The sequence below is a fragment of the Dreissena polymorpha genome, chromosome 15 (genome assembly GCF_020536995.1).
Source record: "Dreissena polymorpha isolate Duluth1 chromosome 15, UMN_Dpol_1.0, whole genome shotgun sequence".
NCBI classification, from domain to species: Eukaryota; Metazoa; Mollusca; class Bivalvia; order Myida; family Dreissenidae; genus Dreissena; species Dreissena polymorpha.
This window is the reverse complement of record NC_068369.1, coordinates 37,349,600-37,368,787: the sequence shown is the minus strand read 5'-3', so window position 1 is coordinate 37,368,787 and position 19,188 is coordinate 37,349,600. Positions and strand designations below refer to the sequence as shown.

The 19,188-nt window shown below is 34.2% G+C and overlaps 1 protein-coding gene across 1 annotated transcript in view; it reads left to right on the top strand.

The window, feature by feature from the left end:
- The window catches only part of LOC127861157 (rho guanine nucleotide exchange factor 1-like), a 53,859-nt gene that overhangs the window by 11,986 nt on the left and 22,685 nt on the right, over nucleotides 1-19,188 (top strand). Inside the window, exons 2-5 of the mRNA XM_052399533.1 lie at nucleotides 961-1,033; nucleotides 5,101-5,167; nucleotides 5,808-5,954; nucleotides 7,655-7,734. Coding sequence (XP_052255493.1) covers nucleotides 961-1,033; nucleotides 5,101-5,167; nucleotides 5,808-5,954; nucleotides 7,655-7,734 — 367 coding nt within the window. The remainder of the gene's footprint in view (nucleotides 1-960; nucleotides 1,034-5,100; nucleotides 5,168-5,807; nucleotides 5,955-7,654; nucleotides 7,735-19,188) is intronic.

Genomic DNA, 19,188 nt, shown 5'->3' with positions numbered 1-19,188 from the left:
CTTATAAATGCAAAAACGACACGTGTGCTCTTGAAATGAAAAGTATGTTGCTATTATATATATATAAATATATATATATATATAATAAATAAAAGGGTAAGTGGCTTTGGATAACATGTGATATCAGGTGAGTCTGATATTGCGTGAAAAGTCAAGGCTTGCTGGTAACACGTATGGTCTTATATATGACCTCTTTATAATATTTACGCGTTTAATGTACTACAAATAAGCCCTTATTAGCCTATGCGGACGGCAGTGTTAGCCTGTGCGGAGTGCACAGGTTAATCCGAGTTAATACTTTACGCTCATGCATTTAGCCGCTTTTTTCCAAGAGCGACACTCGCATTTATCTTGCAACTGTTAAACCTTTGTCAAGGTGTAATTTTGTTATTTTACTGAAATACGTACCATGCTTGGGAAATAACATATGTGAAAGTGACTTTCAAACATGCAGAGCAATTATATTGGCATCAACACAAAAATACATTTATAATTGGTTTTGCTCTAGGTTTGTTCTCCAACTGGAGAAGTTTATGTCAGAATATCATTTCTAGTAATTTGCAAGCGGCCATTACCATTGTATTGTGAAAGTGTAAAACAACATTTTATTGCAGATAATTTCAAGTTTGTTGGGGGTGGGAACTTGTAGCGTGTGTGGGTGGATAAGGATGTTTTTATTGCAGTAAATGGTCAAAAACCAATCCGCACTTTGTACTGGTATTTTGTAGAATTATATTATCGTGAATTTAAGATCGTGTTTCAGCGAATGCGCATTTCAGATTTTAAAGTGATGTAACATTTATGGTGCGAACATTTTTTGTTGTGTAAATAGAATGTATGTCATTCATACAAGAAAACGTAACTAACTAGTCAAACAAATAAATTGCTCATGTTTCCCGAATGAAGAAAAGTAAAATTAATACAATTTTAATGCATTGCGATATTTTTTTAACTTCACAGAAACAGAAGCACAATCACAGATACCTTTGAAACCTTTGCCAACAGACAGAACACAGAACCCAATCAGGCTGAGGTAAGATTTGCTATGGCAGGTGCAAATAACAGGGCTGTAGGTTTAAGATTAAATACCAGTCCCAAGTCATCTCGCATCCATATGAACAGATAACACACGAACCCCGATACGGAGCAGGTAAGACTTGTAAATAAACGGACCTGCTAGCTATGTTGGTAGAGCACTGGACCACAAATCTGTGGATCGCAGTTAAGTTCATTGACATGAATATGTGCACTTATTACTTGTAAACTAGCTCACCCATGGACAATGCAAGTTTGTTAACTGATTGAAATACTGCTAAAAATAGCGAATAATTCAATTAAATGAGCAAAGATCTGGGAAAATTAGACTTAATTCATGTGCATTAAGTGTCGCTCAAGATTACCCTTTGCAGTCCACACAGGTTAATAATCAGGGACGACACTTTCACTTTTTTCACTTTTTCAAACAAAAATCTTGTAAAGGCTAATCTTGGACGACACTTTGCACGCATGCATTAAGCCCCGTTTTTCCCACAGCGAGGCTCAAATAAACAAATCCGTGTACTGCAAAATGGGCTTCAGATAAGTTTTAAAATGACGGATAGTCTACCAAGTTTTTACCATTTTTGTCAAGGGTTCAACTTTATTTGGTATTGAAGAATTTTTATTTTTTACCTGTTTTTTTTCTCCCGCTTTTTTCAACAGTATTTTATTTCACTACCGTCAGTTAACTTACACACACTTTTACTGGGATAGCTGGTTTACCAGTGCTCCATGCGCACACTTCTTCCAGTAACTGACAACGCCCCTACTTGATTCAGAAGTAGCGGGAGAACGGCCATAGAAAGAATTTAATTACCAATGCCCACTCACGTTAGGAAGATCGAAACTGCAATACTCGGATTTGTAGTCACGCGCTCTTCCAAGTGAGTTATACTTATTTGCAGTTACATAGCTTCATATATGTGTTTTAAAATGAATTTTAATCTCATAATTAGAAGTTTTAAGTATATTTATTTAAGCGTGAATATTGCAAAACGACAGAAGTGTTCAATTTAGTTCAGAAATAATAAGAACTGGTTAACCATCGTTCATAGGTAAATTGTGAGCCGCTTTAGTAACTGTCGTACTATCACTAAAATACTTTTTAAAAGGGCGAGAAATCCCCCAAAAACACAATGTGACAGAGAACCTGTCATTGACAAATTGTTAGCAATTAACTTACAAGCTCAAAACATAGAATCATAACATAACGACTCGAATTGTGATGTTCTTAAAGCAAATATGTTAGTCAAAGAGCATTATTCACCATTGATGTGTTAATGACTGTGTACATAACAGGTTTCATACCAGAAGGAACTAAATAAACAGTATTGTAAAAAATATGGATCTTGTTGTATATATTAACAAAATTGGTCACAACAGCTTTAGAACATAACCTCATACTGTTGAACTGAGTTAGAGTCATGTCATTTGAGTCAAGGGTGCCCAGCACAAATCAAAACACTCCTGAAATTGAATCAAAACAAATTTGTCAAATGTCTTGCAGACGTTAACCCCATTGTGGATGATACAAGAATACTAACATGACAGCAGATGTGACAGAAGATTAACCCATTTATGCCTGGCTTCTAGAAAAAAGTAATTCGCAAACAGCGTAGACCCAGATGAGACGTCGCATGATGCGGCGTCTCGTCAGGGTCTGCGCTGTTTGCATCAAGGAATTTCAGTAAGTAATATTGTTAATATAGAAATAAATATACAAGACATCCCTTATTTTGGAAATAAATTGATGGAGGATGGGAGGGTCCACTAGGCATAAATGGGTTAATGTTCCTCAAATGATTTTCAGTTAATCTACGTCTGGAACTTTTCTTCATGAATCAATGAATTTTCACGTTTATTTTGGTAATGCATGTTTCATTGTAATACATGGTTTTCCCTTCATTTGTTAAGGTCCGTAACAATGGTTTGATATGTCGCCCAAATTACCAATATAGAATATATGGTTGGTGACTTTTGATAGCATGAGATATCAGACGAGTCTGATATGGCGTACGAAAAGGCGATGCTTGTCGAGCCTTTTCACACGCCATATCGGACGAATCAAACTTGCATTAATATTTGTGGCCCAAGTGGGTAGCATACAGAAATCTACTTGTCCTTCTGAAGATATTGTCATGACTATAAATTCATCTGGACTGTAACTTCATTATTGTTAAGCAATTTAAAGAGACTTATTCACAGATTTTGGCATGTTTTGAAGTTGCCATGTAATGCTTTAAATTGATAAATGTAAACATCGGCATTCCAGTATATAATAAGAATAAGTCATCCATGCTGCTCTAGTTAGCCATGTATTTATTTTTTTATAAAAGGAATCAACATATTGTTGCAAAATATAACGATATCAACAGTACGTTCCAAATTAGTCAATCGTTTTTTTGAAACGCTTTGTAATTTTATTTCTAACGATTATTATTCGTAAAAGGAAAGGTATTTTCAGTATGAGTCTCCATTTGTATGCCCCCCTTCGAACAAGAGGGGGTATATTGTTTTGCACATGTCGGTCCGTCCGTCGGTCCGTCCACCAGATGGTTTCCGAATGATAACCCAAGACACTTACGCCTAGGATCACGAAACTTCATAATTACATTGATCATGACTGGCAGATGACCCCTATTGATTTTCATGTCACTATGTCAAGGGTCAAGGTCACAGTGACTCGATACAGTAAAATTATTTCAAGATGATAACTCAAGAACGCTTATGCCTAGGATCATGAAACTTGACAGGTGCATTGATCATGACTGGCAGATGACCCCTATTGATTTTAAGGTCACTAGGTCAAAGGTCATGGACACAGTGACTCAAAACAGTTAAATGCTTTCCTGATGATAACTAAAGAATGCTTAGGCCTACGATCATGAAACTTCATAGGTACATTGACCATGACTGGCAGATGATCCCTATTGATGTTCAGGTCAGTAGGTCAAAGGTCAAGGTCACAGTGACTCGAAAAAGAAAATGGTTTCCGGATGAGAACTCAATAATGCTTAGGTCTAAGATCATGAAACTTCATAGGTACATTTATCATGACCGGCAGATGACTCCTATTGATTGTCAGGTCACCAGGTTAAAGGTCAAGGTCACAGTGACAAAAACGTATTTACACAATGGCTGCCAATACAACTGACAGCCCATATGGGGGCATGCAATTTATATAAACAGCCCTTGTAAGTGTTATTTTGCTCACTGATGTACAAAGTTCATTTATTTCTTGAATCTGTGACAACAACATGGAATATTCTCATTTTAACAAACTGTGGCCACGTCCCTTTAAAAATAGCATGTCACACTTGATTGTCATATGTCTTCCGGTCAAGGTCTGAAACTGAAGGTCAAATATTACAGCTTTAACTTCGTCATTTATCAATGTTACAATTACTTGCCACAAATGGTTGATTGTCACAGTGTTTAGATGACGTGGTAATGTTAAGGTCTGCGTCAATTGCTCCCAATTCAAAAGATCTCACTTTAAGATGAAAGGTCTGGTTTAAACTTCGTCCCTTATCCGCAATTTTAAAATAACTTGCCACATTGCTGACATATATTGGTACAGCTTTGTGTAAGCAGGAATGTGTTCCTATGTGTTGCTAGCTCAATGGTTAGGGTCAAGGTCAATTACAGGGAAAATATAGGAAGGTCACACTTAACAGGCGGATAAATATGAGCACCATACATCATTTTATCGAATATTGTATGTGCAAATATAAACATCCTGGTACCTAAATGAAATTTAAAGTATTCGCGTCATATCCTTTGTCTTTGTCTAATAATGTTTTCTGGGTAAATATCAAGTAAGGTCGTTTTTGTCATAAAAACATAATACAATAATTTATCAATGCAAATGATTTTAACAATCAAACATGTTTTCGAGTGGTAAAGTGTTTTTTTTGTATTTTTTTCTATCGAATTTCTATTGGCAGCAAATGGCAGAATTCAAGTTATATGTAAATTATAATATATTAGTTTTAACAAGGGCAAATTAGTATTATCCTTGAAGATTAAGTTCTTGACAAAGTCAAACTTCTTTGGAAACAGCTTCTGGGCGAGGACACTCTGAGCAAACTGACATCCGATGAAGGGACACGACAGAATATCATTAAAGGTGAGTACTGGAGTGTAAATGGTACTAAAACAGAGTACATGAGTAACCCTATTATTAATCATTTGGGCCGCGCTCTGGGAATCCAGGCTTAATGCATATGCGTAAAGTTTCGTCCCAGATGAGCTTTGCAGTTCATACAGGCTTATCAGGGACGACTCTTTCCGACTAGACAATATGTTCATTTAGAAGAGAATTCCTCTACACAGGCTAATCTGGGACGACAATTCACCCACATGCATTAAGCCTATTTTTTCCAGAACCTGGCTCATATTATTTCTCAGACTCTGTAATGCCTAATTTTATAATTACGTAAGAAGACTTATGCACATACTTGTCTCATTGGTGTGTAAGGCTTCATTACCATTATCCGATTGTTAACATACCTGTGCGATGTGTCGCGGATCAATTCACATAGGTTAGATAAGACGGAATAAGGATATTTGCATGAGCCAGGCTAGTGTTTCATTTGAGATAAAAAACAACTGGCTACTACTTAGACAGAAGCAGGAGCCCCCGGTAACAAATATACAGTTGATAGCATTTGCATGTTGGATAAAGCATGTATCGGTGGCAAAACGTTACGTTATAAAAATGTTATCATACATGTACTTAATACGAAATATGTTTTAAAATTTCACAGAACTGATTGATACTGAAGACGAACATGTGCGCTTCCTGAAAATTCTGAATGAGCACTTCTACACGCCTATGAAGCGTGAGGACTGGATAAATAGAGATTTCATTCAGTTACTGTTTCCCAATCTGGAGACCATCATCCACTTTCATGGTGAGTGTGGTCTAGCTTGATTTGGGTTTTTTTATTCTCCTGAATAAATTTTAATCATACGAATCATTAGATCATTGTCAATTAAAGGGATCTTTTCAAGCTTTGGTAAATTGACAAAATTGAAAACATTTGTTTCGGATTCGTAAGTTTTCCTTTTAGTTATGATATTTGTGAGGAAACAGTAATACTGAACATTAACCATGCTCTAATATAGCCATTATATGCATCTTTTGACGATTTTAAAACCTAAAAAGTATAAAGCGTTGCAGCGCGAAACGATTGAATATTTTGGAGAGTTCTGTTTTTGTTGTTAAATTTGTGAAACTACGAAGATTGCTTATATAAGGTATAAAATACGTCAAGAATGTGTACTCGGCGGAATAGCTCAGTAGGCTAAAGCTTTTTTACTTCAGGACTCTGGCAGGACTCCAGGGGTCACTGGTTCGAAACCTGCTCCGGGCAATGTTCTTTTCCTTTTTTTTAATTTTTTTCTTGATTTTTTACTGGAGCTTTTATGATCCAATGTTTACATTTATCAATATAAAGCATTTAATGAATAAGTTAAAAAAAATGCCAAAATCTGTGAAAAGGCCCCTTTAAAGAACTGAATATCAACTAATGGAACCACTTGACATTAAAGGAGAAACATGTGTACGATGTTATATATACAATTATTAAGTTTATTAAAAAAGTATGTATTTCAGCCAACGATAATTCAATGGTTTAACGTAGATTCATTAGTCAGAAGATTTCCATCGAATTTTCAGAAAAAATGCAGTTTGAAATCAATTCTTCCACACTCGCAGTGATACCATTATTTAAACAACATGTTTCAATAATTGGACACCCGAGTTTTTTTTCGATGTCAGTGCCTTTGACATCGGTGACATGTTTGGAGTCGATACATGACATGCGTTAAAGCTGGCTGACTAGCTCCTTTGGTAGAGAGCTAGGCAATTAATCCTAGTATTGGATGTTCTTTCCCTGCCAAGGCCACACTTAATGTGGTTATTGGTCGTGACATGTTTTCTACGGCAATTATCCCCGTCCTCTAACTCAAGTAGAGCAGTGATTTGTTACTGGCATATGTATGTGCACTTCATATTGGAAAACGATCTAACCCTTGAAAGTGTGAGTTTGTAAACTGACTGCCGTGATATTACTGACATGCTGCTTAACAATGGGCAAAACATTCAACGAAACAAACAAAAACAGATGCGGAGCAACATAGAACTGCTGTAAAATGAAATGTTATGGATATATTAAACCGTTGTAAAGTTTTTACGTAGGATTTTCTAAAAAGATGAAAACGTAACCTTCGAAAAAACTAAGTTTGTTTGTGTTTCGGGTGGACCTTTGCAAATCACACATGCAATTTTCGTACCAACTTTAAGCAATTTTGAGAAAAAATAAATAAATTCATTTAATAGTTGGAACAGCTTGTTGTTAGCTTTGAATTGTTGCTAGCTCAATGGTTGAGATCACACATTTAATTAAGAAAAATAATTTTACTATTTTAATAAAAGTATTGCAAAAACGATATGAAGCCCAATTGCAAGAGACAAATATTATGTTTTTGACAAAAAACTGCTATTTTATATATCTGTTTAGGTTTATTTTGGCAATGACGATGATAACTTGATATCTTTATTATTTTATGACCAATGTTTGCATGTTCTATATACTTTTGTACATTTAAGAGACTTTGTGGGAACGTATGAAGGAACGCCGCGAAGAACGAGGTGTGGAATGCACTGTTGGAGACATCCTGGTGCAGACCGTAAGTAACTGCTGTGTCGATATGTCGTTCAAGAACTCAAAAGTAAAAATGCAATAATGATTGAACTTGGTGAGTGGATAAATGGCATTTGGGAATATGCAAGTTATTTCAGTTGTTTCATCAAACAAATGTTGTGGTTGTTATGGTTACTGATGCTTTGGTTACATAAGTAATTGAAAAATAAGATATGGAATCCTGCAATAACTCAAAAGGTACTAAAGCTACGTTGAAGGAACTCGATGTGTAGATATATAGTCACACGAGATGTATACATACTAGTTTATTTGTGTCTGTGAGTATGTCTGTGTGTCCAAGAATTGTCAGGAATCTGCGATAACGAACATAATAATTAAGCTAAATTGGTCAAACTAATTATAACAGTATCCAGATTAAGTTTGCAAATCCAGATTATTTGCAAACTTACTTTTTTATTTATTAAACAATTGTGATGAAATTTTGCATATTTGTAGGGGGGGCAATGAGTACATACATATAATTGGAAACAAACACTGAGTTAAAATGTTTTTGGAAAGTATAGTTATTTGATGATAAAGTTGCCATCACCCACCAGGTGTCAACGGTGTTTTGCTCCCCGTTAAGAATTGCAATTCTCCCATGGGTATTTTTTTCAGACGGGATAATTTTACCAATACTTTACAAAAAAAGGTAATTAAAAAAGTATGCTTTGTTTTCTGTTTCAATGTTTACAAATACACATGCTTAAGTTATAATTGTTAGAAATATGTACAGTAATAAGAAAATAAACTGTTTGTATATTGTTTTACCCCGTGGGTGTTTGACGGGAGGGATTTTGAACCCCGTCAAACACCCATGTCCATTAAACAACCGCGGGGTGTTGACGGAAGCACCCGTCAAACGCCCATTTTCAATAAACTACCATGGGAATTTGACGGAGCCCGTCTAACTTCCATTTTGCCCCGTCAAACATCCATTTACAAAGAAAGACCATGGGAGTGTGACGGATGCCCCCATATAACTTACATACAAATTATGTATGCTAAATTCAAAATACAGTAAACATTAATGTAATCAATAAAATACAATATCAATTGCACACATTTTCCAGCTTCCTAAATTCAATATTTTGCGTTTCACAGCTAATGTGTTTTAGTTATTTAGTTTGTCTATTATCTTTTTTTAAATGATTGATTTTCAATAATAATCTTCTATATTATATACTATATTATATAGCTATATGTATATTGACTCATTTCATGGCCTTCAAACCAGAAATAAAACAAACATTTGTCCATATAGAAGTGCATTGTTGTTAAGTAATATTTTTGAGCTAATGCTATATGGTAGCCATATGCTTTCTTAAGTGAAATCATTGGCTTGCAATATATTGAATATTTTAAGGTCACGAAAATATGTGACAGCCAGATTGATTTTAACAAGATCGTTGTACCATCCTCATGCGATAACCAGTACGTGCTGCTCTGACAAATGTTTGTCCAAGATTCATGTTACAATTAATCATGTCTGTGGACAAACATGTTGTCACAGTTCATAAATATCCACACATAATACTGGCCGTTACAGGAAACAGTTTGCATTGAATGGTATCCTCTTTTATAATCGATTATCGTTTGTGTATTTTATGTACTTACTAAAATAAACATTGTGTTGGTCAAATGTTTAAAAAAAATCCATTAATTGAACAATGATTAAATTATTCCATTCTTAAGCGCAATTCAGTGTTGTTACAGTACTGAAGATCTAGTCTGTGTGGTTAATCAAGTGTACTGTAGATTATTTGTTATTTAATGAGTATCAATTTTCAGACCAGGAAGTTTACTTGTGCTGCATTTTTAGGCTTAAAAAGCCACAGGTTGTGAATAATTGTGTGCGTGTGTGTATGTACTCTATTTCTTTGTTCCTTCCTCACCTGAATAATTACATGAAAGTGTGTGATGATGCATATGCATTATCGTGCTTATGACAATGTGTGGACCAAGAGCTCCAGCAGTTTAGACTCAAAAGGTTGAAAGAATTTTAATATTAAGAGCTGAATTTTTTGCATTAATCTCTGACTCATTGAAAACATATTTTTAAGCTGACATGGTCTTGTGCCATGTGGGTCATCCAGAGTACCTTTTAAGCCCCACCTATGTTGTATTGTCATCACCAAAACAATTTACATGGACCCTGGTCCCAGAATGGGAATCGAACATTGGTTGCTGGTGAGACTGCACCAAATTGGCCTTTATTGTCAGGCGATCAATTACTTATAAATGAAAATCTGCTGTGGAAACTTTTTCGCATTATAATTATTATTAATATGTATTATTTTATCTATGTTGTATTGTTTGATTGTGTGTGATCATCATACCCATATCCAGAGAGGGTGCGTTGGGTGCGTTCCACCCACAATTTTTTGATAAGTCACTGAGTATGGTCAATGAAATTGAAGTTCATATAAAATGCTCTATAACTGCAGTCTCTAAAGACAGATAAAAAAAGATCACCAGAATGTAGGATTTTAAGTATCATTTTTAAAATTCTCTAAAAATGTCCCCCCCCCTGACTGCAGGAGGTGGACAGCCTCTCCCGCACCTACTCTCCCCCTGCACATACCCCCTTAGCTACTTCGGTGCTCAATAGACCAGTTTCACAATAATGCCGCTGTTACTATTTTTAGATATCACGTGATGCGTTGAATTTCAGAACGAGACTGAACGTGAATGGATCTTTGGCAGAGGATTTTGATGATTATAAACCAGATGATTTGTATTAATTACATTCGGGCTTTTCATGAGCACTGATACTGGTCACAATAACGACAAATATATGTATACATATATGTGTTGTTTAGTCAATAAATTGATGATGGGTTATAAAATAAACATTCTTACACCTAAGTCATACTTTAAAGCCATAGTATTTAGTATCAATACTGTATACGTGTACATATACATTTTATTTCATCTTTATTAAAGTTCAAGATACTCACGAGCATCAGAGCAAATTTGGTCTGAACAATAAACATTGATAATTGCACAAAACAAATAGATACTTAAGTCGCATAATACAACTCGTTATTATACAACTTAAATTCTCAAACGTATATTTGTTGGTCTGTACTATTTTTTATGAACGATTTAACATGTAAGATGTGTGCTGATCCAATCATAAGAAAAAGCAATATAAAATGCAAAGCACATGACACTATTTAAATGTCATGTCTTTTTTATACAGGTGAAAAAATCTAACGTGGAGCAAACTGAACTGTCTATGCATGCACATTGGTTTCTCTTTAAACGTGATTATGCGTGATAAATATATGTCACTTTATGTCTTAAATCTCTTTTGTCTGTATTTTTCGGAATATATTTTGTTACCCTGTTGTGGTCAACAAAAATGCTTGTTTTAATTTTGTTCTTCTATACACTAAGGAATACTCTTTATAAGACTACGTAATGACGGAGTTTTATTCTACCGGTACCCGCTAAATAGGTATCGTGTTTAGCATAAAATTTTATAAATATTTCAAATGTATAGGTATTAAGTACTTAATTATGTATCCGAACATTCTTTTACAAGGACAATCATTCCTACGATAATTTTGACAAGGCGGACATTCGTTCATACGTTGTTTTAACTACCCGGACATTCATTCCTACGCTATTTTGACATTCCGGACAATCGTTCCAACATTATTTTGACAGACCGGATATTCGCTCCTCCATAGTTTTCACGCCCCGATTTCTACAAGGTTTTGCAAATTACAGATCTCAGTGTAAGTCGATATATTAGAATATTATGTAACGTTATCATTCTCATGATCATGATAAAGTCTTACAACAGTATAAAGTATTGCACAAAATATGAGTTACCTGATAAATTGCCAAAAGTGTCATATTATTTTGAAAAATTGTGATAATAATGACCGGGATAGCAATTATTTAGGAACGAATATCCGGGCTATCAAATAATGACGGAACCAATGTCCGGGAAGTCAAAATAATGTAGAAGCCATTATCCGAATTGTCAAAATAACGAAGGCACGAATGTTCAAATTGTCAAAAACATAGGAAAGAATGTCCACCTGTGTGAAAAATAGGCTAGGACGAATGTCCAGCAGTCACTGTATTATTATTATTAAACTGGCTAATATCTATACAGTATTTAGTTTGAGTATTTGAAGTTACACGATAGACATTGGGTATCATAAATGATGAATAATGACCAGGCATCTACCACAGGTGGTTTATGACACCATGCTAGTATTTAGTATTTGTCGGCAGAGTATCTGATCATAACGAGATACTGGGTTTGTGCTAAACACAGGGGCTATTAATCCACAGATGTATTAATAACAAAGATAGATCGTTATTCGAACAACGCGATAAAAAGCTCTTACAAAGAGTGTCAAATGTGTGCATATAATGAAGAACAACAAGAACTTTAATCAATATTTTTTAAATGTATTGACACTTTAACTTTGAAGTATATATTTATTACTTATTCTGACAATGCCATATTGTGTTTTCTAAATCGTTACATCGACAAATGTTCAAAAGAATGAATGGTTGAAATCAGATGCGGCATTGCGTGGGACTATTGCAAATTATTACACGTTCAGCCTCGTTCTGGAGTTATGCGAGTCACGTGACTTTGCGCTCTTATCAATTTTGGCCTATTGTGAAAAGAGTCTATTAACTATCGTTAATGGAAAAATTCGCACTCCCCTTTTCAAAACCCTGGCTACGGGCCTGATCGGTCATAATGAATTACAAAAAAAATATATCATGTATTTATAATTCAGCACTTAAAAAATCATCTTATCAGATGAAGATCAGTACCATATATTATTGGATCGTTGTACAATACCTGTGAAAAACGCTACACAATGGTGAGTCATTTTCAAATAAAAGGGGACTTGTTCAATACTACCAATTGAACTGTGTTAATACTTAATGTCTAATATACTGTTTCGGGGAATAAACAAGCAAACAGACACACGTATATATTCAGTTTTGTTTGCTATTATTTATTGGATTTAATTGACAAAATTGTATAGCCTGTTTATAAAAATTAGTGTACACCCATTAAAAGATGTTTTTTTATCCCCCGCCGTAGGCGGAGAGATTTTGTTTTGGCGTTGTCCGTCCATCCGTCCGTCCGTCTTTCCGTCCGTCCGTCCGTCCGCCCGGCACTTTTGTGTCCGGAGCCATACCTTTGAAGTGCTTTGGGGGATTTCCTTGAAACTTGGTATGAGTATATAAATGGATAAGACGATGATGCACGCCAAATGGCATTGTACACCATCGGATAATAACGGAGTAATTGCCCTTTGTATCTTGAAACAATGCTTTGTTGTGTTTCCGGAGCAATATCGTGGACGTGCGTTGACGGATTACATTGCAACTTGGTATGAGTATATATATGGATAAGAGGATGATGCACGTTGGCGTTGTCCATCCGTCCAGAAAACATTGTGTGTCCAGAATTATAATGGCGGCGTATATCAATTCAGCGAATTTGCTTGTTGTTTTGAAAATAAACAATATAAAAAACATAAGTTATGTTTAGTATAAAACACTGCAAGATAAGAACAATTTACTATTGTGTTTAATAAATTGTATAAACTGAAACATTTAGCTATGTCTAAGAGTTAAATATCATATAACAACGAGCCAAATCATCAGAGTGCAAATTAATGACAACAAATACCTTTTTAAAAACAACAGTGGGAAATATTTGCCTTGCTTTTGGGAAACATATATACTCTAACAGGTGGGTAATGGAGCCAAATATCTCCAAATATTTTTGCTAAAAAAACTTCAGGTGATGTATTTAATTTATTGAATAAAACAGTTAAGAAACTTAGAGGGACCACGGTTTAAAGCTACAGTCGTAAAAATATAAAATCGCTGTTTATTAAATAATTACATAGTTACTGTTTAGATGGAGTATATTTTCTGGGGAACGTATTTTGAGAAATTCATTTTGTATTTTGAGGTTAGGGTCAGCATTTAGGTTTCGAAAATTTGTTCTGTTATTTAGCTGTCTAATATAACTTTGAACTATCAAAGCGTTTTTCGGGGGCATATGTCATGCTATGGAGACAGCTCTTGTTTTTAATTCAGTTACATGTAAGTTGTGTCAAAACCATCAGTGAATTTGTAGAAATATGGGATATTACGTAACCAAATGCATTGATGGTGTGTACATCACAATGTCAGCAAGAAAATAATTTTCGAATACCAAATAGACAAAGTTATGTTATAGGTTTCTTTTTGAAAAATTAATGCAGTTGTTTTTTACGAACAATATAATCTCATCATTTGTGAATGCCCATAATCTCTGAGCTGTTAGTTTGTTAAAAATAGAGAACATTGTTGCACTTGTTTTCATTTTTATTAAATGCCATTTATTTATAAAAAATCAAAATAGTGCCTTGTGCCCTCTTCATTACATGCATCCAGTCTTATCTGATTGTGTCACATTAGACCCCTAGGGAGCAAAGTCATCCACTGTTTATTAGATTACAATCAGTAACACAGTAACTGATAAGCTGAAGGACACACTCCTCGCAAATATCTAATTTTCTCCAGGTCATACTATATTGAGATTTGAGTTTATTTTATTATTTATGTCATAAGTTGGCAGTCATTTAGTCCAGCCCAAAATTGGGACCTTTTCCATAAAGCAATATTCAGACTCGTAATTTAAGATTCAATGTGATAGACTTACAATTGATATAAGGGCTTCTAAATGCTCACACATCACATCATAGATGATAAACAGTCTCTGGAAAAACCACCATGAGATTTCAATCTGGCAACATTCATTTTAATTTGTTCCCAGTATTTCATAAGCACGTTTTATATTGATCATTAAATTTGTCATCATTATCCATAAATAAGCATTTAAACTGTAGTTATATTTTCTTTTGAACATTCGCTCAAAATGATGTGTGACACTATTTCCAATATTCTATCAGAAATTGTGTTTTTGTTTTGTGTCTTTTTAATTCACCCTACGGTGTGATGAAGATACAAAAAAATAAGTATGTCAAGCAAGCTCTGATTGTCTCATTAATTATTTCAAGATAAAAGAGTTGTACATTTCATGCAAATTACGTTTAAAGACAGTAATGGTATTGCACATGCTTGATAATAGTTTCTTTGTGTCTCACATCACTGAAGCAAAAGTTGCTAGCTACTGTTGTGCAAATGTCCAATTTTAAATCTAACTTTCATTTTTACCTGAAATATTTAGTACAAATAACATTTCATAATTATTTGATTAGTTGATAACACTTTTTACCTGATAAATGGGGTTATATTTTCAATAAGTTGCCAGTTGAAGACATGTGGTAATCATAATTGTTAATCTGTTATCATCATGAGTATTAATTGATTACTTTTGTCATTAATCATGAAGGATTGATCACTAATTATAGCTTTTGTATTACTTAAATAATAATTTTATAGATTACTGATACAAGAGGTCATTACTCATTATTATATTATGCTTATGATTACTGTTGACCAAAAAGCAGATTCAATTTCAATTCACGAAGACAAATGACACATTAACAACATCAGATACTTGCCAACCTATCTTGTAGTTAATTACTCAAGTGGTTTAGATCTCTTATAGCCCTCGGCCGGAGGGATATTTCCAGGGATTAAGACTGAACAATAGTTCTTATTTGGAACTTGCCTACAACTGGTTTTTCCGCTAATTTACATGAGGTACAAATAAACTTGACCCAGATCCACGGGGTTGCGTATTATTATTCCCCCCCCCCTACCGGTGAAAATGGAGGGGACTTATGGTTTGCGCTCTGTCTGTCTGTCAGTCAGTCAGTCTGTCTGTCACACTTTTCTAGATCCTGCGATAACCTTAAAAGTTCTACATATTTTTTCATGAAACTTGAATTATGGATCGATGGCAATATGGATATTATGCACGTCATTTCAATTTGTTCCAACGTCAATAATTCTGATTGGTATGGCAACAAATAGACTAGAAATATTGCTGAAAATGGTGGCGTTTCATCGGCAGTGGACTTATATGGCTTGGAAATAGTCTTGTTCAAACTAAATAAGTACCACAATATTCATGTGACACTAGGGTCATAACGGTAAAAAGTTGATTGTACCTAACGATTAGTGGAGTTCCGAATACAGTCTATTGCATGGATGATCTGCATTTATGCAAAAAATAGGTGTTTAAGCTAGGTGTGGGAACAGTTAAGCAATCAGTCAAATAATTGGTATCATGAGAATTTTAGTGAACCATGTTAACCCATGCATAAAAGTTACTTTGTGAAAAAGCAATGCATGCAACTTCTGCACAAGTGGAGAGACTGGTATTTTCTGTCCATCCTGATAGAAGTCGAATGAGCGACCGCTCTTTTCAAATGCCCACGAACATCAAATGCAAAAATCATGCAGTACGCTACATCTTTCTTTTTTGTGCAAATTAATATGTAATAATATGATAGTTTTTTAGATAAGCAGTGGTTGATAAATTGTTTAGAAGCCCAAATATTATTAAATGCACGAATTAATTCATTTATTATCAATTTGATCACTTTGGTTGAGATTACCAATTAATAATTGATCAATGAAAACAAACATTAATCATGTTTGAAAAATAAGTAAAATTATTAATTTAATTGATTATTTTTTCGAGTAATTGACCACATATCTGCCCAGTTGCAACTGAGAGTAACATTGTTTTTTGACATTGACATTTTGCTTAACTTCATTCTAAGAGCTATCACATTGCAGTTTATAAATAAACTGATAAGATAAGCTATTGGAGGACATCACCTACCCCAGTAGAGAGATTATCTCCAGAGCCAAGTAAATATGCAGGTTATGTTTTTTTGCTATAATTAGCACGCGCTTAACAGTTATATGCTTCGATTGTACTTTTTCGGCGAAGCTTTCTAAGCCAGCTTCACCTTACCTGACGTTTGTAAGACAGTGTCCAATAAAACTCAAATAAAACTTACCGCGGCTAGACAAAAATAAAGACACTCCATTAAGACCATTGGCTGATTTGAGCGATATAATTAAGGTATGTCAATAAAAGATTCTTATTTTGTTTTCAACAATATCATGAACAATATTATTTTTGATTAATTTAACAAGAATTATTCCACCATAGTCACTTATGTATTAAGCATGAGCACGATGATTCTCGAATCAAATAGAAAAATATGCATCATTTGATAACTTATATAAGTGCTGATTGTACATAATTAAGTCCAATTTTCAAAGTGATATTCTTTTGCATCAAAAAATTATACCAGATTTTAGTATACCCATCTTGTAAGTGCATGTTTTAGGCTAATTTTGTTTTCCATCAAACTCCTCATTGTTGTAGCGACTTAAATGAAAACATATACCGTGTATGATATCATAAATATTATTATTTTATGTGCTGATTGAGTTTTATGTTTTCCCATATTTTCATAATGATGTTCATTGAAACAATCAAATTATACAAGATTTAATTTACCCCATTTTCACATACTTTCAGCCATTTTTCGAAAACACCTTCCTTTTTAAGTGATTAAAGGTATACACATGGTGCTTGAATCGTCATAACATTTTTCTCTAAAGTGCGAATTTTATTGTATTTTGCTCACATTTGCGTTTTGAATTTCCTTTATATAAACATAAGAAATGAACTACAGACTTTGTTATCCTAATTGGCCTGTGCATGAATAAGGGAAAATGGCAATCATAACTGAAATAATGCGATAAGCTTGATTTTTTTATAAATAATTATATCTGAAGATGATTTAAATTATACAAAAATGAATAAAAAATAAATTTGATACACAGAAATGGACTCAGAATTGCAATACACGGTGGGAAATTATGGGAGATTACAGTTGACAAGTGTTATGGCTAGTATTTCAATGGAATTAAAGCTCAAATTCAACCTGTGAATGTTAATTACATTAAAGTAATTTTAAGTATAATATGATAATGGTTCATAAGTATTGATTTCTTAAACATTGAACAACTGAGCATATCTCAGTATCTGGATTTAATTTCAGTGCACACAGAGATGGAATCCTCCTTTTTTAAATGCCCCTTATATCCACAAAAACCACCCAAGAAAGATGGCTATGTGGGTATTGAAATGTGCCTTATCAGTTGTTGTACCTCAAATTTATAATGGCAGACACAGTATGGTTCCAGATAAAAGATTAGCTCTCCCCATGTAAATCAACTTTTTTATAATAATTTAAACATTTATAACTTGACTTCATTCTCAATCGCAATCTTACTTTATGTAAATAAGTATAATGTATATATGGTTAAACAAATTTAAGTATGAAAGTATGTGTTAATGAAGCAGGACACACTACTGTGTATGTTCATGGTTAGGAAGTTGCCCAGTACCGTTTTTTGTTGGAACAAATTGCTAGTGATTATCTTTTTGCCACAATGTGCTCAAGGTGAGCTTTTTGTGATCGCATTTTGTCCGTCGTGCGGTGTGTGTTGTGTGGCGTCAACATTTGCATTGTAAACAATCTAGAGGCCACATTAATTGCCCAAACTTCATGAAATTTGGTCAGAACATTTTTTCCCAATGATATCTTGGACAAGTTAAAAAAATGTACCGGTTTATTGTCCGTTACCATGAAACATGGTCAAAAGATTTGTCCCAATGATATCTTGGGCAAGTTCAATAATGGTATCGGTTTTTTCAAGAACATGAGCACCAGGGGGCGGGGCATTTTTCCTTATATGTCTATATATAGCTATATAAAAACCTTTTTAACACTGTATAGAGTGCCCCAATGAAAAACATGGCCACCAGGGGGCGGGGCTTTTTTCCTTACATGATTATGGTAAAAACATGTTAACACTCTGTCACATGTATAGTCCAATCTCCATGATACAAAATTCTTATGTGATTATGCTTTTTCTTCAGCAACATTAATACCCTAACCATGAACATACACAGTAGTGTGTCCTGCTTCATTAACACATATTATTGACCCGTCTGAAGATTTCTATAGATATACTATAGGTGGTAATGCTATTTATAATTGGTTAACTTGTGCATTGAATTAAGCGGTTATTTAAGAGAACAAAGAACACAAACAGCCGATTAGAGCAGACCAAGAATAGATTATTTGCATAAGAATAACAACTTGTTCAGATCTTTATTCAAACTATACTACAGCTAAATGGCATTCAGATTAATCAAATTTAAACAATGCAATTAAAATGAAAAACAAAACTCTAGTTAAAACAACCTATTAGTAGTAAGATTCTGATCGCTCCTTTATCTTATTACAAAGGCCATTTTTATATACCGGTAATCTTTTTTTTTCAAACTGGAGCCGGATAAAATCTCTTAGTAAAACAATGCGGCATGTGATTTATTTTAATTGACACATTACAATTGAGTTATAATACCGGATACATTCTCATTTTATTAACA